The sequence below is a fragment of the Epinephelus moara genome, chromosome 19 (genome assembly GCF_006386435.1).
Source record: "Epinephelus moara isolate mb chromosome 19, YSFRI_EMoa_1.0, whole genome shotgun sequence".
Taxonomy (NCBI): Eukaryota; Metazoa; Chordata; class Actinopteri; order Perciformes; family Serranidae; genus Epinephelus; species Epinephelus moara.
The window spans coordinates 25919751-25946097 of NC_065524.1; the positions used below are offsets into that span (position 1 = coordinate 25919751).

The 26347-nt window shown below is 42.3% G+C and overlaps 1 protein-coding gene across 1 annotated transcript; it reads right to left on the bottom strand.

The window, feature by feature from the left end:
• zranb1b (zinc finger, RAN-binding domain containing 1b) lies at positions 1-26017 on the bottom strand. Its single transcript, XM_050071512.1, has 10 exons — positions 25638-26017; positions 23397-24463; positions 17628-17815; positions 14962-15115; positions 12326-12397; positions 9966-10164; positions 8972-9092; positions 8441-8570; positions 3144-3373; positions 1-1869 (listed from the first exon to the last, which is right to left on the bottom strand). Exons 2-10 carry the CDS (start codon positions 24367-24369, stop codon positions 1651-1653), a joined length of 2286 nt encoding a protein of 761 aa, XP_049927469.1. The 5' UTR covers positions 24370-24463; positions 25638-26017; the 3' UTR covers positions 1-1650.
• Positions 26018-26347: the final 330 nt, after the last annotated feature.

The window sequence follows — 26347 nt, forward strand, 5'->3', positions numbered from 1 at the left end:
TTTAGTTGGACATTCAAAAAGGTTTTCCTTTATTTTTTTTTTTCCTTATTTTGCCTGTTCCTTGCGTTACACTCTGTATAGTGAAGTCAGGCCTAAATCCACAAACCATCATAGTCACAACTGCAACTATTGCATAAATACAAAGCAACATACAGGTGATGCTCAAAACATGTATGACTTGAATGAAACACGAAAGAGGTTACAGTACGCAATGGCAAGAAAAAAACAAAATGCAAAACATTCACAGCAAATAAAGTAACGACAACTCGTGTTTTTTTTCTATTTTTTTTTTCTGTCAGCTTTGGTTTTATATGTTGCAGTCTCACAACGACCTTAATCAAAAACTTAAAAGATGGTTTCACATAATGACAACAAACAGGCGTTACAAAGGTGAACTGACATGTACCATGAGGGTGACCTTGACAACAAATGCTATGGGGAAAGAAGGGACAAAGATGAAATAGGAGACAACAATGAGACGAGTGACTCGAGGGTTTGAATGTGTCTCGCACTCGCCTGCCCAAAAGAAGAAAAAAACAAAGCACCAGATTTTAGGCATCCAGATGAGGTACTAAATCGCACGCAACAACGTAAGTAAACTTTTCACTGATGGTCATGATTGGTTCTTTCCTCACAGCAACAGTGTTTCTGTGCAACGTGTCTTCATCAAGATTGAGAATAATTAACAAAAACCACAAAAAGGAGAAAAAATATACAGAAAGCTCTTATTAGCTCATAAGTTTCCAAACAATAAATATGTAGAGTAAGTTCAGAGAAGAAAAAACACACACGCACGCGCACACACACATTTCTCAATTCAATCAGTCTGAAAAAAAAAGGTAGGTAAACCAAAAGATCCAACATGAATGTTTGTGTGCTAAACCTTAATGAGTGTAGATTTCACTTGTAAAAGGAAAATCTCCCTTTTCAAGAGCTTCATATATGACCTTAATTCAAGCAATGATACTGTATTTATATAGAAATGTTTTAATAAATGTGCAGTGCTTAGTAATAAGGATTAAAGTCATTTATTATTACACAATCTCTGGATTTCTAAAGATAATGTTATTTATTGGCTTTGTCCCTGCCCATTCAAAAACAAAACGCTAAACAAGCCAACTCTGAAACTGGAAAAAAAGAAAACTTCAAAAAGTTCAATTTGGAAGTGTGCTTTTGTCAGTGCCCACACTGAACAGATATAAAGTGTTGATTTGAGTCAATGCTGGTATATTTCCTTATACGATTTTTTTTGTTAAACAACCACATGCATTTACATCTATGGATAAAGATTCCTTTTTTCCTTTACATTTGAAAATTCGAAACAAATCAAAAGGTCATTTTGCATTCGTAAACCTTTATTCCATCACCGAATCTGTGTTTCGCAGCAGTTTGTCAGTCTCAGTTTTGTCCGTGTTGAGTGTGTTTTAAGTGTATATATCCAAGTGCCTGCGTGTGCTAGAAGAGTGTCTTCTGTCAGAGGTGGTGGGTGGGTGGGGGCTTGTGGTTCCCTGTCCTCTCCTGAAGGCTTTCACAGTTTGTCCGTGTCAGGAAAGGAAAACAAAAACAAAAAACAAAAGCTGTAAGAGAGAGGAGAGGGAGGAGTCCTGCCCCCTGCAGACCGCCTCCCTCCCCCCCTCTGCTTCAGTTTTGTCACTCGTCGTCATCGTCTTCCTCCTCTTCGCCGTCAGACAAAGAGGCGCAGGGGCGGATCTGCCGGTAGCCGTCCAGCCACTTCTCCACCATCTGGGTGACGAGCGGGTGGTTGCGGCGGCGGGAGCTTTTCTGAAGCGCCACCAGAACACCGCCCTCTGTCACACAGCAGTCCAACCACTCCCGCAGCAGCTTCTCCTGTTGTTCTTCATTACCCATCTGAAGAACAAGGGGAAGCAAATACCGCCATAAGAGGGAGCCATGTCACTAGGCTAAATCTAAATCTATGTACTCCTGCTGTAGCACTGTGTCTCTTAAAGGGATAGTTCCTATTATTTTGTGGATTTTCAAAACGTATTTTCAGTATCAGTTTAAGTGTACGCTATATTTAGAGTATTTTCATTGCTTTACCTTACCAACAGCCCTTTCTGATGGGGAACTGACGCCATTATCTATGCTCTCTTCAAAGCCAGACTCCATTGACAAAAGCAGTAAATTTACCCTGCAGAACACAGGAGGTGCTGGTCTAATGCTGCCTCTGTCAGTAAGTTAGTTTGTGTTATTGCATTACCTTGGTGTTTTAAATGGTTGCTTCAAATTTTCCAAAGTCGCAAAATAGCACAAACAAACTAACTGACAGTGGCAGCCGTAGATCAGCAACTCATGTAATCTGCAAGGTAAAATTACTGCTTTTGTCAAAGGAGTCTGGCTTTGAAGAGAGCATAAATAATGGCTTCAGTTCCTGTCAGAAAGGGTTGTCTAACAGCAAGGTAAAGCGACAAAAATATTCTAAATATTGCATACACGTAAAATGATACTGACTTTTTTTTAGGTGGCTAAAATGCTTTTGTTGCTGCCCCTGTCCACAGCAGTACATTGCTGAGCTTCTGTGTCAACACTGTTCTCTGCATTATCTGCAGTAAGGAATTGCTGTACCATCGGAGTGCTTCACGCCTGAAATATCACCTCAAGGCAAAGCATTTAGCAGTGAACCTGGAGGTCTGAGCTAGCACAGCCTCTGATGCTAGCGCTAGCAAAACACACACAACCAGGCGTTCAGACACAAACTGAATAAGTCTACCTGTGACCGACTAACTCCCTTACAAAATGGATTGCATTGGATTGTAGACCAGTTTCGCTGGTAGAGGACAGGGGGACAATTGTGTCCGAAAAAATCCAGCAGTTTTACTACGACACATTTGCCAAAATTAATTTGAATTTAAATATTTTAAATAATTTTACAGCAAAAATTGATGTAAGCAATTAATTTAAATTAATTAATCACAGCAATTATTTTTTTCAATCGCTTGACAGCCCTACTACATATAGATAACCCCACTTACATTTTTTTTAACTATCCACTAAAACTAGTGCTGACACAGAGGACATTAAGCCTGTAAGTAAACTGATTTCATGCCCATAACACACAAATTCACTGTAAATTCAAAAAGACAAAAAAGGAAATGTGTGGACAGAGAGGAGGAGGTCCTTACTTCCTGCGCTGAGAGGAAGTGAATGTGAAGCAGCTTCCTCTCGCTGTCGACCAGTGGCAGGAACGTGACCGTCACGTCGTCGTCTGTGTTGAGGTTGGCGCCCGCGCCGCGATTGTCGAAGCCATCGTTCTCCATGGCCACCAGTGCTGAGAAGTGGCCCCGCGTGTAGCCCAGAGCGATGGGGCTCTTCCAGCAGAAACTCTGCTCCCACAAAAGGGGCAAGTACACACCTGCAGGGAGGCGGGGAGGAGACAACGAGAGTTTAATTTCATTACTCTAAAAAATAAAATGAAAATCTAAATCTTTGTTGTAAAACATGTTGTTTGAGTATCATTACTTTTTAAAAATCAGTTTTACAGTTGTTAATGCGCAGAGTTTAGTGCTTGAAACAGTAATTCTATGTTTAAATGTATTGGACAAATAATAAGAAACTGCATCTTCATATCAAGTATGATGAATCACTTTTCTGTCTAACAAATATTTCCTCATTAATGGCTGAATTTTAATGACTGTATACATCATGAACGTTTTAGAGTGATTAAGAAATTGTTCATCTTGATTTATTCCTCTCACAGCGCTGTGACTTATAAAAGATATATTAGTGTTAATTACTACTTCAGAAACACTGTTTTTGCATTTGTTCTGAGGATATTCAGGGTTTCCTCTTGGTCTGCAGAGGTTTTGGTGCTTTTACAGCTCAGTGTAATAAGCTTTCAAAGAGAACAAAAATCTACTTTAACACTACACAGTACATTACTCATACTGAGGACAGCATAAGTTACAACCATAGATTTTTCTGACGCTTTGTTCGAGGGTGGAATGTGTCTTGTGTCTAACATAAAGGTATACTAAGGAGGTTAAAAAGAGAAGTCACGGTGTTATATCACGTCATATCAGTGGAGAACAGCACATGCACAGTGAAATCTGGTCTGCAGTTGCCGAAAGGCTCAATAGCAGGCGCACTATCGTAGAACATTGGGGATTTATTTCACCAAGGCATCCACAGTCGGCTCGGGGTCGGAATCTTTTTATCGGTAAAATAAAGATATAGGTGACAACTCTGCAATTATTGCTTTCTATATGCAAACGTTCTATTGTATATTGGCCACCATTAATTTGAGTGTATCCAAAGTTCTGTCAGGCCGAGCTCACCCAAAGAGCACCTGAGCGCACCCCCTCCCTTTATTTCTAACACTTTCTGCTGTGACCCTCCAACATCACAGCTCCAGTTACATTGCACACGTGTCATACCTCACAGCTTCCATGGGGTCAAAGAGCGCGTCCCAGCCGTCTTTGAATAGCCCTGAGGTATGCCATGCAGGGTTGTTGGTTAGTATTTGTAAACACGCTTGCCAGCAAAAGTGAAGTTTAAAGCCAACCCTAGATTCCCTCTCATTTGGTGTTTTGCCTCACTATATATGCATTTTTTTTCTGCACTGTGTCTCTTTGATGCTTGCTGCTTAAAGTCTGGCAGCTGGTCGCTACCTTTTTATAAAGCCTCGACCTCACCTGAGCGTTGTGAGGGTACACGCCCATAAATGTCCCAAACACAGAAAGTAAGGAAAATAAGAAGATACAGGCAAAGGGCAGAGTCTCGGCAGAAAATTATACCGCCGCACACTTCTAGTGAGTCATAGGTGATGAATTGAGAGGGATTACCTCTATCTATACATTGCTTTTCAGAAAATTCCTGCACGGTATATTTTTAATTTAAGTATTTTTGTTTTTCCCCCTTCAATAAAACTTTGTTTTTTTTACACACATGTTCTTTTGATGAGGACGTAAATCAAGGGCTATCATTTGATGATGGAAATGTTAGGCCAAATTAAATTAAGAACGTCTTATAACATGTTGGAACAATTTGGGGGGAAAATAAAAGAGGATAGGAAATCTGTGATGGAACAAGTTTTCATATCCTATATGTTAGTAAAAGTAGCCATATCCATTGGTATGAACAAGTTAAATTTAACTTTTTAAGACCTTTGTAATACCAATTTAAGACCAAACTCGCTATAGAAATACACACCAAAAGCGAAAATATACTCTTTCCAAGTAAACACACTAATGTCAGTTAAAAATGAACAGTAAAAATGACCCTGACGATACTTTCTGTGCTCACGGCTTTGCGTGTGCGATTCCACCCGCCTGATCCACATTCTACCACATTTGAAACACCTTCGACATACAGCTTAGTTTGCTTCGTGAAAATTTCCAGGCACTGGCTTTAATCACCACAGGTAATTGTTGTTATTTATTCAAGTTATTTGTCCTTACACTTACATTTTCCCATTTTTTCCATAGCATGCAAGGTCTTAGTTTAACGATGCAGATTCATTGAGTGATCTGTGTGTGAGGGGGCAAATATAGGGGCGTTGTGCATATACAGGTGTTGTATCAAAGTATGGTGCCCCGTTAAATAGTGTTTCCCTCCTGGTAAAATGAAATTCAGTGATGCGACTAAAAAAACATTTAAGATCCATTCAATCTGAATTTAACCCAACTTTTGTAAGGCCTTTTATTAGTAAATGTGTATTTAAGACATTTTAAAACTTTTTAAGAACCCGCTGCCACCCTGATATCACAATGTAAAAATATTCCATTACATGTTAAAGTCTGATATTCAAAAGTATAAAGTCTTATCTGCAACATGTATTTATAGTATCATAAGTAAAAGCAATACAGCAGGATTAGAGCTGCATTACAGGATTATTTTCACAGATGCATTAAAATGTATAAAAGCATTTTAAGCTGAAGCTTATTTGAACAATTGTATATTGTTGCACTGTTAAATCAGGATTAAGGCATCATATTTTATTAACTGTACATGTGTACCAACTATAGCTGCCAAATAAATGAAGTAAAAAGTAATTTTTTCTCTAAAAGTTTGTATAAGTTACATTCCACCACTGGAAACATCCCATCACATTGTCAATGTTAACTACATAATGACACACTGGTTATGCACAAAACAAAGCAGAAAACATCTGCCCAATGTCATAAGTCTCATATTTCTTCAGTCCCATCACACACAAAGCAGCTCTCACACCTCGTGAATACTTCTGTAACTGACACCACAATTGAGAGGCCTCTGTTTAGCTACTCTCCCAGTAACCACTGTTTCTTTCTTTTTACTGGGTTCACTTGGTCACCACTTAGACTGAGCTGCTCCTCCCCTCCCTATAGGCGCCCATATGTGCGCCTCCCTCTGTGTGTTTTACATTGGCTCCTGGCAACAGTAAATCACGGATCCATCAGGCGGGCTTTACCACAAGCAGTTGGCCATTACAGAGCACTTTCATCATCCCCTGTGCAGCATCACTCAGCAGGCAAACTGAATCCAGGTTGTTTTTACTGCGAGCCATAAACGTAGAGCCCGCGCTCCACGCTCGCAGGATTGTTTCTGATGGTTTACACATGTTCACATGCTTTTGGATGTGTGTGTGGAACACTTCATGGCATCTCAATACACATCTCATACAGTGTGCTCCTATGTAGCAGTGGAATATAACTCTTTACATTTACTGTACTTAAATGGAGAGTTCACCCAAAAATCCAAAATACTTTTTTCCTCTTACCTGTAGTGCTTTTTATCAGTCTAGATTGTTTTGGTGAGAGTTGCAGAGTGTTGGAGATATCGGACGTAGAGATGTCTGCCTTCTCTCTAATATAGATGGCACTCGGCTTGTGGTGCTCAAAGTGCCAAAAAATACATTTGAAAAACCCGACAGCAATGTCTCTTTCCAGAAATCATGACCCAGTTACTCAAGATAATCCACAGACCTTGTTGTGAGCAGTTTCATTGAAGAACTATTTTCTTTCTACTAAACTACACCCACCAACCGTATCATTGCGAAGAAGGAAGCGTGCATCTACTCATGGAAAAGAGACTTGTCCTCGTGACAGCGTGAGATGTAAACATCGATGGCGTCTTCCTCGGCTAAGCTAACATTAGATAGCTCAGGTTAGCATGCATGAGCCCCTCATCCTTGAGTACAAGCATGCTTCCTTCTTTGCGATGATGTGATTGGTGAAATTTGGGAAAAAGGAAACCCTTCTTGCATGAAATTGCTCATAACAAAGTCTGTGGATTATCTCGAGAAACCAAGAGACATTGCTGTTGAGTTTTCCTATTTATTTTTTTGGCACTTGGAGGACCATCTAGTTCCCTTATATTGAAGAGAAGGCAGACATCTCTACAACCGATATCTCCAACACACTAAAACAATCTAGATTGATAATAAAGCTGGCAACTGTCCCTTTAACTACAAATCTGAGGTGCTTGTACTTTACATGAGTATTTCCATCTTATGCAACTTCATACTTGACTAAATCTCAAAGGCAAATATTGTACTTTTTACCTCACTACTGTTATCTGACAGCTTTATTCACTTTTCAGATAACATTTTAAGCCCCTCCTGTCCAGTGAAGACCATGTTATTTGAGATGTGTTAATGCTGAGTGTTTGTGATAAACTGAAGGGTGAAGTGTTCCTTGGTGTGTTGAGAAAATTCTTCTACTTCCTGAGCTAAATAAACTTTTAAAACCCTCTGGGATCAGCTGCATCGTCACAAAGCTGAAAACAGGGCTGGTTTCGGACACTAGGAAATGTTTTAAAGATACGTGGTTCTCACAGGACAGCAATGCGACAAACATATGATGATCTTACAAATATGATGTACTGCTGTACATTAAACTACCTCAGTACTATATGAAGAAGTTAAAATTAGCACAATCTTCATCGTCTGCAGCAGTAAGATGTAACATACAGATTAATGCAGCAGTGATATTAAAACATCATATTTAAATATTTAATAGTAAAACTCTGACAGTGACTTTTTTTCTGCATCATGGGCACTTTTCATTTTAATACTTTAAGTACATTGTGCTGATTATACTTTCATACTTTTACTTAAGTAAGGTTTTGAGTGCAGGACTTTTACTTGCTTTCACAGTGTAGTATTAGCACTTTTACTCTATTTAAAGACCTGACTAGTTCTTCCACTGCTGCTCCTAAGGCAGGCGGGTGTGTTTTGTTCCGTTGTTCGTGTTATTTTGAGTCATACAGTACTAAAATACCCCTTAAATGAAAGACACTAGCCTGATACATGTTGTAAATAGCAATTACTGACAGTTCAGAGGGGCAGTTATGTCAGCTATGTAAGCTATGCAGACACATGTAGGCTGGAGCTATTTCACAAAGTCTAGTCCTTCTACGGCCACGGGAACGGAGCTGCGCTCCACATTTAATGATATTAAACCAAAACACTTTCAGTCCAAACAGTCGGCTGACTCCTCACCTTGAAAACGGGTGTACCCGAGCGTTTCGCCACGGAAACTTTTGTAATACTTCACTCCATAGACGATAATAGGCCTACGAAGTATGTGTGCAAGAACAAAAATGTGGGTCTGCTCCAAGCTGGATCCTGGCTGTAAAAGAAAAGCACAACACAAAGGGAAAAATACAGTTAGAAAGCCGGAGTCTGTGAAACTACGAGGCAAGGATTCTTGAAAACTGTACATTCCTTCTGCCAAGTTACCACAGCAAGTGTTAATACATGAAAAAACACAATTACTGTGCTTTCACACCCAGATGTAATAACAATCCACCCAAAATACTTAGTCTATGAGGTCACACAGAGCAGTGAGAGGCAGAGAAGTGCTGATGATAGACAGGATGCACTTTCAGAGGGCATTACAGATTAAGTATACCGCAGTAAGAGCAGTAAAGCTTCTTGCATAATTCATACATCATTAGTGTGTCACATTTTAAGCACATCAAGCTCCCGTCCTCCATATTCATGTGCATGTTTGCTTTCATGTGCATGTACCTGACTAGCCAGGGAGAGGATGAAAGCCCAGTCTTCCTGCCACTGTTCCTCCCGAAGGGAAAAGTGCAGGCCGAAGCTCTGGGAATACCACGACTCCCACTCCTTCCAGCGCGTGTAAAACCTGCAGACCGAAACCATACAAATACTGTTTTGTCTGTTGACATTAATTGACCTCTCTGTGCAGAAAGGCGTGTGACTGCTATTCATCTCTGTTGTGGTTGAGGTCGGATGGCAATTACTCATTATATCTAAATAGTAATTTTCTCACTGCAAAACCCACAGTGTCTTAGAAATAGACATGAGTCACACTGGGCTGTTGTGTTCCTGCAGAATCAGTCTCAGGCCTTAAATTGTTCCCAACTTTACACTTGTTTATTAATCTCCTCTAAAATGTGTGTGACTGGTCTAAATCCCCAGTCAAAGCCTCTCATTTCTACATCAAAGTCTCAGATCTCTGCATGAGCCTTCAGTCCAGACTTTGGATTCTTGGTATACGTCCCAACCTCTAAACCGCATGTCCCAATTTCCAACGCAGTCATGCAATGCTATAGAGAAACAGAACGAAACTTGAGACCGTTGAATGTCAAGTTTGAGCTGTTTCTGTGTCCTTGAGCGAGACACTAAAACTCGACCTGCTTGTTTTTTGTAAACATAACTGTGTTAAACAGTCGGCTAAATGTTTGAAGCGTAACATGATGCGATATGGATGTTTTGCTGAGGCTGCAATGGTCAAGACTTTGATGTAAAAACACCTTTGTATTCAGTCTGCCGTACATGTACATAAAAAAGGCAGTATATTCACCTTGTTAGCTCAAGTTAAAGTCTCCGCTAATTAAAAACATTCTCCTGAAAAGCAGCATGGGAGCACCAACCACTATTATTGTGTGGTGCATTATGTATGAACAGTTAGGAAGAGTACTGTTCACAGGTTGTGTTTTTAAGGACTACAACACACTGTAATCTGTGCTCCTAGTCCCTGATCTGCAGGTCTCACCAGTGAGAGCAGTCGTGCAGGCTGTCGTGGAGGGTCTTGCGGAGCACTGAGTCCTTGTCGTAGATGCCCCACGTAGCCTGCAGCACGGAGTCGAGGAGACAGTCCCCGGCCGTGCGGTTCCACAGAGCATACAATCGACTGTCCAACCTGGTCCCGAGCTCCAGCGACCAGTTGATGATGGGAGACTCCTCTTCAAGTTCTGAACAAGAGGGGAGAATAAGTTGAGTACTGTGTCTCTTTGCCAAAGCTCTGTGGCTGTTTTACCTCAAAGAGAGGACAGTGTAGTAAGAATGTGAAATGTGTGTATAGAGTCCATAGTCGGGGGTTTCCCAAGTTGCAAGACAGGTGATGGCATTTAAAAGGACTGTTTGGGAGAGTGTCAGTAACAACTCACACCTGTCAGAACAGATTTGACATCTAGATGTTTACAGAGATTTGCATGTGCACCACAAAACCGGATGACTGCGAGAAGTCAGGTCACAGCAGGAAACCACATACAATATACAGTGTACAGATACCTCTTACTCGTTCATTCATTCATTCAATTTCTGTAACCGCTTATCCAGTTAGGGGTCACAGGGGGCTGGAGCCTATCCCGGTACACTCTGGACTATCGCAGAGCTAACACAAAGAGACAGACACTATTCACACTCACATTCACACCAACTGCCAACTGAGAGTCACCAGTTAACCTGCATGTCTTTGGACTGTGGGAGGAAGCTGGAGTACCTGAAGAAAACCCATGCTGACACAGGGAGAACATGTAAACTCCCCCACCCTGCCTCTTACTGTACGTGCTAATATTTATGGCAGAAACATGATGCAAAGTGAAAGCATAAACAGCTTTTTTGGGCATAATTATATATTTTTTTCAAAACCAAGAAAGCATGCATCTACTCATGGACGAGAGGCTCATGCTCATGACAGCGCGAGACGTAAACATTAATAGTTTCCTCCTCTGATGAGCTGTAACTTTAGCTATCTCAGTGGTGCTAGGTGAGCTAGTGTAGGGGCATGCTTTCCTTCTACAGTTGGTGGTGTAGTTCAGTAGAAAGAAAATAGTTCCTACATGAAACTTTCAACAAAGTTTGTGGATTATCTTGAGTAACTGGGTCATGATTTCTGAAATGAGACATGTTTGGCACTTGAAGCACTACAAGTTGAGTGCCGGCTATATTCTAGTGACAGACACCTCTGCGGCTAATATCTCCAATACTCAGCAACTCATACCAAAACAATCTGGATTGATAAATAGAGGATAAATCTGTATTTTTGATTTTGTGGAGAACAGTCCCTTTAAAATTTTCACAGTTTTTTGGGAGTTGGAGCATTTGGACTGGTGGTGCAGTGAAACAAATGGCTCTGTCGTGGGAGAACACTCAGTCTTTTCTTACTGTGACCATGTGTTTGAAATTTACAAATTAGCTTGAATAACTGATTTATTTAGTAGTTGAGCTTTTAAGTTTATGGAAACAAGAGCAACAATATAACAGGATCAATATGGTTTTGATTATTTTAAATCAGCCGAAGTATTAAATTATTCTGGATACAAAGCTTCCAGAAATGATTTTTCCTGCATTATACTACATTGCTACCATGATACTTTCCCTGTCCTGCATTTTCCCCTGCCAATACACACACATACCATGCATCCTGATGGGTTTACATGGCAAGGTAATCAGGTTTTACGCAGTGTTAAGTGGCCTTAGCTTAATCCCTTAACCTGAGAAAGGAGACAAGGTTTTCCGTTCACTATAACATTTCATGTTTCTGCCAAAACCACTTATTGAAGTGCAAGCAAACACATCCAGAGAGAATCCTGAAGGTAAAATTCGGCTTTCTGTGTCTCTTTGTACCTGTGCTGCAGTGCCCAAGATTTGACACACTGGAATAATTAAACAGAGCACACAAATAAGCAGGAAACTAAAGAAAGAGGGTTGCAGAAAGCAATGCCTTTTAAATGTGTGTTTATATTTGTGTGTGTGTGTGGGCTGAGAGGAAGTACAATCATTCAGTGGGGATCAGAGAAATCCCTAAAACTCAATTAGGCTGATTAGGGCAGACGCAACTGGTACACACGATAAAGACAGACCGCCTGGCCGAGTGACAAGCAGGCAGGCAAAACGCTGTGCTGGCAAGAGGAAAGATACAAGTAATATAACACTGCCAGTATTTCGGCAGCCTTCCCATTATAGTACACAGTTTGTGAGGGTGCTCCCTCCGTTTGCCAAGCCAGACCATCGCTGTCATCTTGGATCTGGTTTCTTTCTCTCAAAGAAATTGCATCCATATGTAAGCACAGCGTGTGATAGGTCTTACTGCAACACTGAGTCGTGAAGTTTATAGAGTAAATATTTCACCTTTTTGTACGTCTCGGTCCAGCACCTCATCAAACAGCTTCTCCTGAACTGCTGGGGGCAAGTCCTCGATGTCTGAAATGAAGCAACAGATGAGAAGTGAGTAACAGAAATCAAAAGAGGGTGGTAATGGAAGGGACACAGATGCATGAAAAGTGAAGTCTTAGTTTTATTCATATTTTATGTGAGGTATGTGTTAACCTCTTCTTAAAGGAGCATTTCACTCACCTAATGACCATTTGTATATCAATTACTCAATCCAAGGTTACACTGAATTTGTGAGGAAAACTTGATTTCCTCACATGCCTCCTTGCTGAATGAAGCATCCAAAATCTGAGAAAATTCTTGATGAATGGAATTCAAAGGGGTCCGTGTTTAACAACAGCAAAACTGTACCAAAACATTCATTTACAAACTCTCACATAACTCATGTAGTATTGTCCAAGTCTCCTTTATAACGTTTCATGCTCATCCATCCATCCATTTTCAAACGCTTATCCGAAGCCAGGTCGCTGGGGCAGCAGGTTAAGCAAAGTATTCCAGACGCCCCTTTCCCCAACAATGCTTTCCGGCTCCTCTTCAAGGACCCCGAGGCGTTTCCAGGCCAGAAGAAATATGTAAGCCCAACCTTTTGGTCCCCAGGCCTCCTACCAGTTGGACGTGCCCGGACCACCTCTAACAGTAGGCGCAAAGGAGCCACCTCGACTGACCCCTTTCGATATGAAGGAGCAGCGTCTCTACTCCGAGCTCCCTCCGGATATCTGAGCTCCTTACCCTATCTCTCAGGAAACTCATTTCAGCTTGTATCCACGTTTTGTGCTCAGTAGTTCCCAAACAGAAGGCCCTTTGTGTCAGGAAACTGAATTAAAAGTGAATGTCTGCTCTCTTCAAAGCCAGACTCCATTGACAAAACCAGTAATTTTACCTCTCTGAACATGGCAGCTGCTGGTCTACCACTGCCCTGATTGATAGTTTGTGTTATAGTATGACTTCAGTGAATCTGAACGAACCCATTAAAACACCTAAGTCACACAGTAACACAAACCAACCAACTGATCAGCAGTAGACCAGCAGCTGCCATGTTCAGCGAGGTCAAATGTTTTTGTCGGCTTTGAAGAGAGCGTAGAGAAGTTTCACTTTCAGTTGAATATCCCATGGGAAAGGGCTGTCTGTTTGGGAAATACTGATCGCACTGGATAATACTGCATTAGTTGTGTGAGCGTTTCTTAATGGACGTTTGATATAGTTTTGCTGTTGTTAAACACATACTCTTCTGGCGTCAATTCATTAGAATTTTCTCCATTTCTGGATTATTTGTTCACCAACAGGAAGCCTGAAAAACAAAGTTTTCTTCACAAATTCAATGAAACACAGGGTGAGTCATCTGTGGGTGAAGTATTCCAACTAGTTATAACACTTAATCCTGTCCCACCTGCAACTCGTGCAACACTAAATCCAACTGTCGATCCCCAACACACCAATCCTCGCATCCTTTCAGTGGCTCACCGTACAGTACAGAACCGACTTCCAGACACTGCTTATCGCATACAAGGCCTTACATGGTCTTGCCCATTCATACACCTCTGTACTCTTACATCCTTATACCACTTCTAGGCCATGAAGATCATCCGACAAAGGGCTCTTACTCATACCACACTCCGTCTGCAAATCCAAGGGTGATTGCGCTTTTGCCGCTGGGGCCTCATCCCGCCTCAACTGTCTCACCCTCCCTCTGTTAGATCAGCTGAGTCTGTAAACTGTGTCAAAAACGTTCTCAAAACCCGCCTGCCTGCCCTATTGCCTTGCCTTCCCTTCCCTGTATAGGGGTTGTAATTTATTTGTTCTTTGTGTCCGTAGGTGCTTTATAAATAAGATCTTAATTACTTACGTCACTGAAATGACTGAAAAGGTCAACTAGATTTTTTTTTCTGCAGTGGCTCATTTCAACTCAAGCCACCATGTTTTGTTCTTTCCACAATGGCCACTGGCTTTCACTGCATGCTCGGAGCTCCTGTCAACACAGTGGCTTATTCTTCAGCAAAAATAAATGAATGCAGTGACTTTGTGGAACTGAACAGAACAGCTTTCTATAGTGGCCAGAAGCCAAGGTCTGCATTGTCCTGAACACTCCACAATAACAAAAATCCTTAGCTTAGCCACCAGCAACAGACTGGACCATAATAGCTGTTCCACACAAAGAAATTCAACAGAAATAGAAATGAATGCATGCAATTTTACAGAGAGTCATTGGCAAAATTGCTAAATATAGCCTTGTTATGAACGAGAGACACGCATCGTTGGCTGGCTGGTATACTCAGTATGCAAGAACAATACTCAAATAGTGAGCCAGAGGTAGCCTCCGTCTTCTGCAGTTGGAAAGAGACAACCGTAGCATTATGTCCCCTCAGCATCCGAACAACAAGCAATTTCATACGCCACAAGTAAACAAAACAAGCTTTCTATCACACACTTGGCAAGCCAGGGGGGGGGGATGGCTGCACTGGGTTTCTTCGGCGACAGAGTTTTAAGTTACCCTTATACACAACACAGAAAGTACACTTTGACAGCTTCTGGATTTCGTGTTGTGACATTTGTGCCTATTGTGTAAAGACAACTGCACATTTGTTTGTGGTGCTGACCTGCAGGCAACGTGAAGGTCACCAGGTCAGTGAGGAAGTAGCAGGTGAAGTCTCCCTTGCGCTGGTGAAGAGAGGCCGCCACCTCACGACGGATCTGCTCGGTGAGCTCAGGACACACCATGGCTGGAATACACTTGGCTGCCTGTTGGGACACCTGCAGGGAAGAGAGGATAAAGGGAAGGAAGTATAATCTAAATATAAAGGAGTATATGACAGGGGCTGATAATTGAGCAAGAGCACAAGAGCATGTCTAACTATTGCGTCAGGTCGTATTTCACAATAAACCACAAAACAAAAAAGCTGTGACCTGCACGCAGTGACCAACTGTATCACATGCTACACTGCTGTCTAAGAGGTGTGAAACAGAAAGGCTACAGAGGAAGAAATTAAAAGGGAAGACGCAAAATTATGACAGGGTGACAAGCTTGAGACTATCGATGTCTCGCAGCTTAAACACATTTTCGAAGTTGTGAAGATTCCCAGAGACGCCATTAAACACAAGAACCCTTTCAACAATTACTGCTTTTGGGGGGAAAGTTTTGGGTTGTAGGAATTACAGTTATTGCCTTTTACCTCAGGGCTAGTGATGGCTGCTGAATAAGAATTCAGCGCATATACTGTAAGAACAGCACGGCTCTAAGTGAAATGATCCTTCCAGATTACTTGGAGCCTGACTAATTACAAAAGGCATGACTTTTTGTGTGTTTAGGTAGGTGACTCAGAGATCCGATCTAATTTTACTTTCACTAATCTAATCTAAGTTGCCTCTAGGACAAGACATGTATCTGTGTTTGGTGCTCAAGCAGTTGTCGGCTCTGAAGCATTTTCGGGGCATGAGCCAGCGGTTAGTAACTGACCCCCTCGGAAAAGAAACTGGGACAGCGAGCGAGTGTGGGAGGAGAGGTGTGTATACAGATAATCTGGGATCACAGTGCTGACGGCAAGCGAGCCGCGATCAACCTCAGCATGTGCACACTGCAGACAAACACACACACACACACACGCACGCACGAATTAGCTCAATGAGCCTTCTTGTCACACTGACACACCTGGGAGCCTACATTTTCAACATGTTACTATACAAACCATTAACAACATGAGATCATTATGAATATAGTAAGGGCTATTACACTGGAAACTTCCTGCAGGCACAGAGAGAGGACTGTGTGGTTGGATTCAAGTCCCTTTTCCTCTCCACAGACCCTTTGCCCTTGTGATTGCTCCTGGCTGATCTCATTGGATGTTGAGATTAAAAGACTTTGCAAGAAAAAGCTGCATCATCGCTGACCCAGAAACAAGTACTGCTGCAATCATACCCATAATTTAAGGGCGTAAATTCCACCGGAAACCCTCCAATTTTTACAAAATAGCTTTTGGTTTCCTGATTTTTTTTAAAGCTTTTAAATTGCAGAGAATGATTATGCTCAGTATTTTTAATTTTGTTTATCCTTTTTTAATTACAGGAGGTATGGGAGAATGAGAAACAAATCTGATTGACGTAGCAGGGCAAATGACTGACACAGAAGACTTAAATTTTGAGGGATACACTGATTTATTAGCCGCACATCTGTATCAGCCAATATTTGTCTTGTTGACTGCCACTGGCCTAGCAGCAGATAAGACAACATTAGCCGATGGTAGTGGCCGATGTTTTTCTGTTGTGTCACATCAATTTTGCACAGGCTACAAAGAAGGCTCAAGACTACTGGCGTCCTGAGGCAATGGAAAACGTGTTTCTTGGGATCTTGGATCCCACCTTGGGAACGTGGATCTTCCCCAGGACAACTTCGGGAATAAAGGACAGGGGATGTGCCTTTTTATCTGATGATGCTACATTGTGAACAAACAAATGTGTGTTGAAGTCAGCAGGAGAGCTTGTCAATGTTAGCTGTTTGCAGGTAGTGACCAGAACTAACAGCTTACGGATGCTACATTGAGTTACATTATAAAACGTTCAAGCTCTATTCAATAAATATGAGTATTGGGCAAAGGTAAATTATGACTTCATCATGATGTGGTCAAATGTAATCCTGTAGATTTAGTTTTTGGTAAGAAATCTGAATAAATACACATGTTTTCAGGAGAAATTTGTTGATGTTTTCACATTCATTCATTCATTCATTCATTTTCCGTAGCCGCTTATCCTGTTATGGGTCGCAGGGGTATGAAGCCTATCCCAGCTGACATTGGGCGAGAGGCAGGATACACCCTGGACAGGTCACCAGACTATCACAGGGCTGACATATAGAGACAGACAACCATTCACACTCACATTCACACCTACGGACAATTTAGAGTCACCAATTAACCTGCGTGTCTTTGGACTGTGGGAGGAAGCCGGAGTACCCGAAGAAAACCCACACTGACACCAGGAGAGAATGCAAACTCTGCACAAAAGGGCTCCCCTTCCCCAGGGTTCAAACCAGGAACCCTCTTGCTGTGAGGTGACAATGCTAACCACTGCATCAGCATGTCGCCTGATTTCATGGCAATATAAAATAGATAATAAAGAAGGAATTGTAAAGAGGCTTTTGAAGCAGTTAACTAAAAAAACGTTTTTCATGTGAAAGAAGGTCATATTTATGTTTGTTTCATTAGTGTGTGTGATTGACTTTTATTCAAAGATATTAACAGATTCAAACAATCTGTTGGTTGTCTCTACTGACCTCCGTGAGTAACACAGCCAGCATGTCCTGCCTCTGGAAGCGGATGGCGAGGTGAACCAGCGTGAAGCCGTCATCAAATGCTGAGGGCCGATTTAATAGGCGCACCTCATCTGATGTCAGCTGTCGTGCGATGTCACCTCCTGATGACTTGTAGGCCTCCACAGCTGCCAGGTCACCTTCCACAACACCTTCCAGACAGAGAGAAAGGAAAAAGGTCACATTAATAAAACTTTTCCTCTGATACTTTTAAAGAGAAGACCTTTGTTATAGTAGAACCAATAAGGCAGTTTGCACAAAAAGAACATTTTGCATTTAATAAGAAGCAACACAAGTGCTTTTTAAGGAGACGTTTTCAAACACAGAAATAACAACATGAGGACAAATTAAAAGATCTGAGAAGTAAAACAAGGAGTTTATCTGTTAAGATTTGTTTAGAACATGCTCCCTTAATAACTGTTCTTTGAACATGTTGATCACTGTGGTTAAAAACCACAACACGACTTTGCACAACGAACACAAAAATTACTTAACTTAAGCACAACCCTGTGCAAAAGACATTCAGTGCTCAATCATGAAGTGTAAAATATTAGAGATCAGAATGTGCTTTATCTCTGTGGCAGCTCTAACAGCTCTAAGACTTCACTGACTTTGAAGTCAAGGAGAAAAGACAATAGGGGGCCACACTGTAATCTGTCAGTTATTTTTTCCCCTCTTAATCTCCAGGCTTAGATCTTAGTGTGAGAAGGCTGAAGGATGTTTTTGATCCGACAGATGCAGGTGTTTGTTTTTCTTTCCTTTTTTTGTCACAAAGCATTAGTATCTGACAGAAGCTATTTATGTTAACCACCAGCACACAAACTCACGTGCAGATCTATTCCCCGAGACAGTCAAACTGTGGAAACAAATGGGTCTGCAGCAGAAAGCATACTGCCGTCTACAGTCTTTTGCTTTGAAGTCATTACACTGCGTAAGTTAACATTATAGTGAACTCCCTCTTAAAGACACACAGACTACCCAGATGTTCAACTGTGAACTTTTTAAGGACAGGTCATTACAAAATCAAACATACATGTTTTTCCTCTTATGAGTGGTGCTGTTTATCAGTCTAGATTGCTTTGGTGTGAGTTGCCGAGTGATGGAGATATTAGCTGTGGTGCTCAAAGTGGCAAAAAAATTTTTAAAACTCAACAGCAATGTCTCTCGCAAGAAGAAAGAGTGCATCTACTCATGGACGAGAAGCTTGTGCTTGTGATAGCACGAGATGGCGTCCTCCTCTGCTGAGCTGTAATGTTAGCTAGCTAAATGGTGCTAGGTGAGCTAGCAATAGATGTGCACTTCCTTCCACATGCCGATACAGTTGCCAGGTATAGTTTGGTAAGAAAGAGAGAAAATAGTTCCTACATGGAACTGCTCACAAAAGGTCTGTGGATTATCTTACCAAGAAGTACAACCGCAGCACACCAATTTTAGCCTTCTTACATTGGTTCCTTGTTTGTTTTAGGATTGACTTTAAAATCTACTGGATTACTTTTAAGGCTCTTCATGGCCTGGCTCCAGATTGCAATTCAGACCTGTTAGTCACTTATTAACCTCTGCGTAGTTTAAGATCCTCGGGTAGAGGTCTTCTGCTTGTTTCAGAGTCCAGACTGAGGACTAAATGGGACAGAGCTTTTGCAATCAGGACCCTGAGGCTCTGGAATGACCTGCCCGAAGGTATAAGGCTGTCTGAGTCACGGGCTTTGTTTAAGTCTCTCCTATACTTCTAGCGGAAAGCATATTCTGACTTTATCTGAGCTGTCCAGTTTATTGCTATCTTATTGATTTTATTTCCTATTTTTATCTTGACTTAAATTTTGGCCTTCCTTGTTTTACCTTTTACTTTGGTGACATTTTATGACATGTTATTTGTTTTATTCTCCTTTTTCCTCCTGTACAGCACTTTGTAACTGTGTTCTGAAAGGTGCCACATAAATAAAGTTTATTATTATTATTAATATTATTATTACTACATCTTTATCTTAAGTAATTGGGTCATGATTTCTAGTGGGAGACATTACTGTTTAAGTTTTAAAATGTATTTTTTCGCACTCTGCCCAGCAGAGTGCCATCTAGTTCCATTATATTTGAGAGAAGGCAGACATCTCTATGGCCGATATCTCCATCAGTGAACTAAACTCCTGAGTATATCTTCAGTCCAGCTCCTAAACCAAAGCAACAGCACACACGGTAATAAAAGTCGACTAACAATGAAATGAGGGTGGTTGTATGATCAGCTTGACACAAGAAAAGTTCAGAAGGTTTCAGCACCAGCTTCCATTACTGTGATCAAACCAGCGACAGAGCCAGATATGGCCAAAGCTATTATCTGTCTGAAGAGAATAAACTATTTAGACAAGCGTGCTATTATGACAGAATCAAATCAAATCAAACATGAACGTGTAAATTAATTTCAGTGCCACACAGCAAAATTTCTCTTTCCATTTCTAGCAAATACAGTAAATGCCCATGTAGTATTCTCTCGTACATTTGACAGCATTAAACACTGTTGAGCTTTTGTTCTCGCGTCAAAAGACCACACACAATGCTCAGCTGCATAATCTGTGTGTGTGAGTGAGACCGGAGAGCGAGAGAGACATGGAGTGGGTGGAAGGACTCGCTGTGCCATGTGGAGCTGGCTAGCACTGTGAGAGATGAGGAGAGAAACTACACAATAGGAGCGCAGTGTGATAGAGAGGGATCACAACCACTTTCCACAAAACACTCCATTAGTGTGGGCGTGCCTGTAGCCCTGCAGTCAGTACTGTACCCACAGATCTTTTAGAGAACACAAAAGGCGCAAAATATGCAAACAGGCGTACACTTAAAAGAGAGCGACGATGGGGAATGGATCAGGCTAAGTGACGCTGGTCTTTTTTCTCCACGCAGTGCATGGACTTTTCTTTCACTAATGTGGATAGTGGCCACCTCTGTTATGGTGAAATGAACAACAGACATCAGAAAAATGTTGGTGCTGTAAAATCTATTCGTGATTGATACATTTACCTGTGGAACAAGCCACTTCAGTACGTAATACACCCCCATGTCAGGTTCTCTCTTACAGTTAATATGTAATATTGTTGGTTAAAAAACTGACTTTGGGGTTTCTTTGGAGCTCCATACACATATCCTGGCAGTAGCCTGAAACAAAGTTAGTCAAACGAAGCAGGTCCACCACAGTTAGGATTTGAAATAGGCCAACAAAAGCAAGGTAAACCACACTGCTTACTACATCTATCATGACCTCCTTCCTCTGCCCTGTTTTGTTTCCCCACACTGCAAAAGTGAGTTTTCTACCAAGTTATTTGACCTTTATTTTCCTTAAAAAAGCAGAAGAACATGAGATTATTCCACCAGTTTTCAAGTCACATTGTTTCTTCCGACTGTGGCATGGATTGTACCCAATTTCTGTTTTGCTTCGGACTAAATTGATAAATGCAACTGGAAATGTTTTGTCAGGATAATATCCTTTATAATAATGTAGCAATATGCCTCATTTGTCCTGTCTGAAGGAACTGACACTCGTTTCTAGACATTTAATAAAACCTGCACTGGAGACAAGTGAAATCATCTCACCCCATCAGCAGAAGAGTGTAAAAAAATAAGTATTGAGGGCTAAGTCTGACACATTATTAGTTGTGAAGATGGATGTTATATGCAGTGAGTGGCCCCAGTTTGACTCCCTATTTAATGGGCAGTTTTTACAGAAGCTCTTGGAGAGCAAAACATCTTTGTGGATTTACCAATTTGAAGAAACAAAAAAAATAAGAAGGATATAGTGATTTTTCACATCACCGGAAATGCGTAAGTGTCATTAATCACGCTCCATTTAAATCCAGGTTCATTGGTGTTGTGTGTGTTAGCTCACTGACATTTCTTCCTGAGGACTTAAATTAACCACAGCCATTTATAATGCTATTAATTACATCTGCGCTTTTCCTGCACAGGTGTAAGCAACACCAGCTGAGAACAGCAAGTTGATCTAGGGTCATCCACATTATAGGAGCGAAGGTATTTACTGTTGCCCAAGACTTGTTTATTTTTGACTTCTGTTGCATGGGTCATACTATTTTAAGTGAAGGAAACAAGAGCGTCTATAAGAACTTTCTGAGGCCACTGTTGACAAACAGTAACGTCTCTACGTTTATAACCTAAACCTTCCCTCGCAACAGAGGACAAGCTCACTTGCCTCTCCTAAACACAGCGGGGCCTGCAGCTGGGTCACACCTCAGTCACTCACTATAGTATGATAATTACACCCAAGTGCTATAATGTAAGCGATAAATTGAGATATCAAATACTTGTGAATCATCACCAGCTTGTGTCACAGCTGACGAAATGTGGTGAAGCATTGGTGTAACTTGCATGTCATCTCAGGAGCATTGCATTGTGGGTTTACTGGCAAACAGCGGTGTGCAAACTATGTACATGTTTGTTCCACTGTGGAAATATTTGAGGGCAAAAAAACAGACACTCAAATAATATTTCTTGAGCTGCCAAAGCAATTAGTTGATTAGTAAACAGGAAACAATTTTATCAAGCAAAAAATGCCAAAAATATTCTGGTTCCAGCTCCTTACGTGAATATTTGCTGCTTCTCTTGTTTTCTGTGGGGCTTGGGGGCTGCTGGTCAGATTAAATAAACAATATGCATACGTCTACTTGTGCACTGGGAAACCGTAATGGGCATTTTTCCCAAGGCCGAATGATTAATTGAGGAAACAATAAGCAGATATCGATCATGAAAAGAATCGTCAGCAGCACACACCTAAAAATTTCTAAAGTACACGTAATGAATTTGCTGGCAAATAGGAAGAGATTTCTGACATGGCTTGGATTTCATTTCCTTCAAGGGACAATGGAGAAACTTCCGATCAGATAAGGAGAGCTAACACTTGAATATGCTAAAAGAAATCAGACCCACTCACATCAGACACCCTGACCAGACGAGACTTGCTCCCAAGGGGACAAGCCACACAGGCATGAGGGAATTCACCCTGTCACATGCAGCAAGAGACCCAGTGTAGGACCAGAAGAAAACTAACTACAGTGATGTTTCTCTGACATTCAGACCCGATGTATTCCTGTGCTTTAAGGATGTAGCAGCCTGTAAAACCGTATTACTATTAATCACTGCAACGGCTTCATCGGGAAATCAAATACAAGCATGGCTGTCAAATTTGTGCTGTCAGTGCAACACAGAAGAATTGTCTGTCAAGGAGGCATATAAGGAAAATGGACTGGAGGTTGAGTGGGTGTGCAGAACAAACTCTACGTAGCCATGGCGAAGGCAGGAGAAACAGTGAGATAGTGGTGTGTGAGTGGGAAAAAAAAGCAATCACTAGTTGTTCTTAAAATGTTCATCCTCCCTCCCACTCCACATTCACCAGTCTACAGTGTGGGTGGCCGGACACTCACTGTTTGTGTAGGAAACTTTTACACTAGCTGAATGCAGGGGATTTCTGCGCACACAATATATCAGCATCAGTAGGATGGGAATCAGAATCACCCGGACTCTGCTATAAAAACAGGATTTCAACTTCAGTATTCCAGATAGCAATACCTTATTAATCCTTCACACAAATTCTGGAAAATCTCATTTCACACTCACCCATTTCTCTGTTGGCCTGCCCTACATCAGTCAATTGACTCATTGCACACATCGTAACATAACAAAACACAAGATGAACAAGTTGAATGTACTTCATTTAAATCATATATTCTCCAAACTCACCGACGCAGGCATTGAGGAAGAGCCAATCAGTCCTTCTCATCCTGTTCTTAATCTGCTTCAGTTTTTTGAAATCCACCTCCAGCTCCTCTTTGCTCCCAATCCCAGCCCCTGACGCCAGTTCAATCCTCTGAAAGTCCATGTTCACCTCTGACTCACATTTTGAGGTCGGGGGTGACCTCCTTTGGCTGCTGCTACAACCCCCCACTCCACTTACCACACTCCCTACTCCTTGCCCGACCACATGCCCAACAACACCCCTCCTGTTGTCCCTGTCCTGTTCATTAAGTTTTGAGGAGGGCTGTTGGCTCTCAGGCTCTGACGCCAGTTTGATAGGTTCAGCTAGTAGGCTGTTCGGCCTGGGGTGGTCGCACACCACACATTTGAGTGCCTTGGCCCAGTTTTCGTAAGTGCAGGCAGTGCAGGTCCAGTGCTGTGCGTGAGTGTTGAGCCTGTTTCGGTCATTATATTCCTCACAGGGGTCTGTAGTGGTGGCTGGGGGAGCAGGGCGGCATCCAGAGCCTGAGGTCTGGGGTGATTCTGTGGGGCTGCGTGGCTGCTGGGTGTGATGTCCTTGATGCGTTGCATGTTGCCCATGCTGCTGTTGTTGAGCCTGTTGCCTCTGGCACAGGCACTGGGTACAACGGATAGCCCGAGGCCAGTTCAAGTAGGTGCACATGTGGCACGACCACTTGCTACTGGTCTCAGGTACATCAGCGATGCGGACACGGGGTCGGGCGCTGGAGTCTGGACAAATAAGTAAGCTGGAGCCTCCCTGGGTTGGGCTGTTGCTGAGGCCTGCAGGGTCCCACTGGTGCAGACTGGCATCCAGAGCAGGGCTGCTCTTGAAGGGCTCCTCAGTAATGATGGCACCCCCGCTGGGCCTCTGAGCGCGGCACATGGTGCACTTGATGGCTGACGGCCAGTTCTCGTATGTGCAGTATTCACAGGCCCACTTGGCAACCAGCTCGGTCATCGTCGCACCGCCGCTGAGGGAGGATTCCTGCCGTTCAGAGGGGTTCTCAGCTCGGCAGATCCACTCTTAAGGAGATCACACAGCAAGCAGTACACTGGGGTGCAAAGAAAAAAAAAACAGGGCATTTTAGCAAAACACTTTGATGTGATGCCAAATAAACATATTGTACTACACAACATAATTAAAAAGAAAATCTCATAACTCAAAGGTAAACTGATTAACAGTACACTTGAGACAAAATATGGTTCTCAACTTTCCATGTTTCCAGTTGTAAATCTCTCTTAAAACCATGACAAAGCATGCTTTATTACAGCCACCTGTGTCACTCTGGGCCATTTACTGTCAGACACTTGCAAAAATCTACAGTGCTGTTTGCTCTTGACCTGGCACTAATAAGGAAGCAATATTTAACTTTGTCACCCAGACAGAAAAGTGCAGGAACTGGAGTGCAGCGCTGAATCTCCACGGCTCCATTAAAACCTGACACTGGCTTTGAACACATACAGTAAGTTACATACACTGGGCAAGTGTCCCCTACAACCGAGCTGGGTAACAAGATACAAGGACATATGAAACCAGACACCAAGCAGGGAGGCGCGTGACTGGTTAAGACACTTACTGATGCACTGAAATTGAATTCGCCCCAAAGCCCTATTACCTACATATGAAACCGAATGACTCAAACCATATGTGCCTGTGTTACATTGCGAGCATAATTTACGAGACAAGGACTAATAAGATAAAGTTGGCTGGCTGGGACAGCTCGCGGAGGAGTTGGCTGTAGTTGCTGTGTTTACACCACGCCTCCAAGTTTACCAACACACCGTGAGGTATTCAACACATTTGAGGGGACACGATTCCTCCGGTGGAAAGCTGCGGGTTATGTGTGTAAAGCTAGCCAAAAATTAATATCAAAAGCGGAATGTTGCCCGTGTTTAACAGCCACGGTAGTCACGTTCAACCTGTTTACTCGTGACTAGCAAATGTCGTGCTCACAATTCATACATTCAACTGACTTTTGTCGTGTGTGTTAACGGCTAACATTACTTACTTAAATAAACTAGCTACTAATGCTATACTGTTTACAGAGCTAGCCGTTTCTCCTACATGACAACTATAGGATACGTTGGTTCCGTTGCCAGTCAGGAATTACAGCCAAGCTAGCTGGCTGCTCGCTAACGTTACGGGATTATGTTTTGCCCCCGGTCCGCCTGTAACCGTTGGAGAGGCCCTTATCAACTCCACAAGAAGACACACTCAACGCTTACCTTTGCTTTGCTGTGTTTACACTCCTCAGTCTCCCACCGCGGCCAAAACAAATGGAGTTTCTCCGAGCGTCCCCCCTCCAGCGTCCAGAGAAACCCACTCCGATCCGAACTCAGGCTTCTCTCACTTGGCCGACACTAACCGCATATTTACTTCTTTGGGGCGCCGTTTAGTTGGCAGCTGAAGGTCCATACATTCCGCGGGCGAGAACCCCCCCTAGTCCCGTCCCTCGGGGCCGTCCGCTTGGACGCCTTAAATCATTTTCATCCTCTTCCCCGATTCCCAAACGCCAAGCTGACGGGCTTTAATGGCGGAACAGGGGAAGGGAAGCAACCGAGGCAGGGCTTGAAAATACACTACGAGGGAGAGCTCAGAGCTCTGGGCCGTGTTACAGTCAGAGGCAGGGTCAGGATTTACCACCTGAATCTGCCAACCGATCTGATTGGTGGGTTCCTGTGTATCCCTGACGCCGGCCAATCAGATTCCACGTCTCTCGTTCCAACTGTTAAAAGGCTCCGTGAGAGCAAAACAGGCTCGAATGTCACTGTAATAACAAACGGCAAAATCCGTTTACATTTTATTTCCTTTTAGGCGACAGCTCCGGTTAGTCACTGTGAAAACACGTTTCTTTTACACTCGCGCATCGCAATTTGTTGCATCTTTGGCAAGCGACCACGTGGTATCCCCTCAAAAGGGATAAGGGGATGATGTC

Coding starts and splice junctions, on each gene's coding strand:
- zranb1b (XM_050071512.1), bottom strand. CDS start 24,369: ATGACCGAGCTGGTTGCCAAGTGGGCCTGTGAATACTGCACATACGAG. Junction 15,116..17,627: donor TGGCTGTGTTACTCACGGAG/GTCAGTAGAGAC, acceptor TCTTCCCTGCAG/GTGTCCCAACAGGCAGCCAA. Junction 8,571..8,971: donor TCCTCTCCCTGGCTAGTCAG/GTACATGCACAT, acceptor TTTCTTTTACAG/CCAGGATCCAGCTTGGAGCA.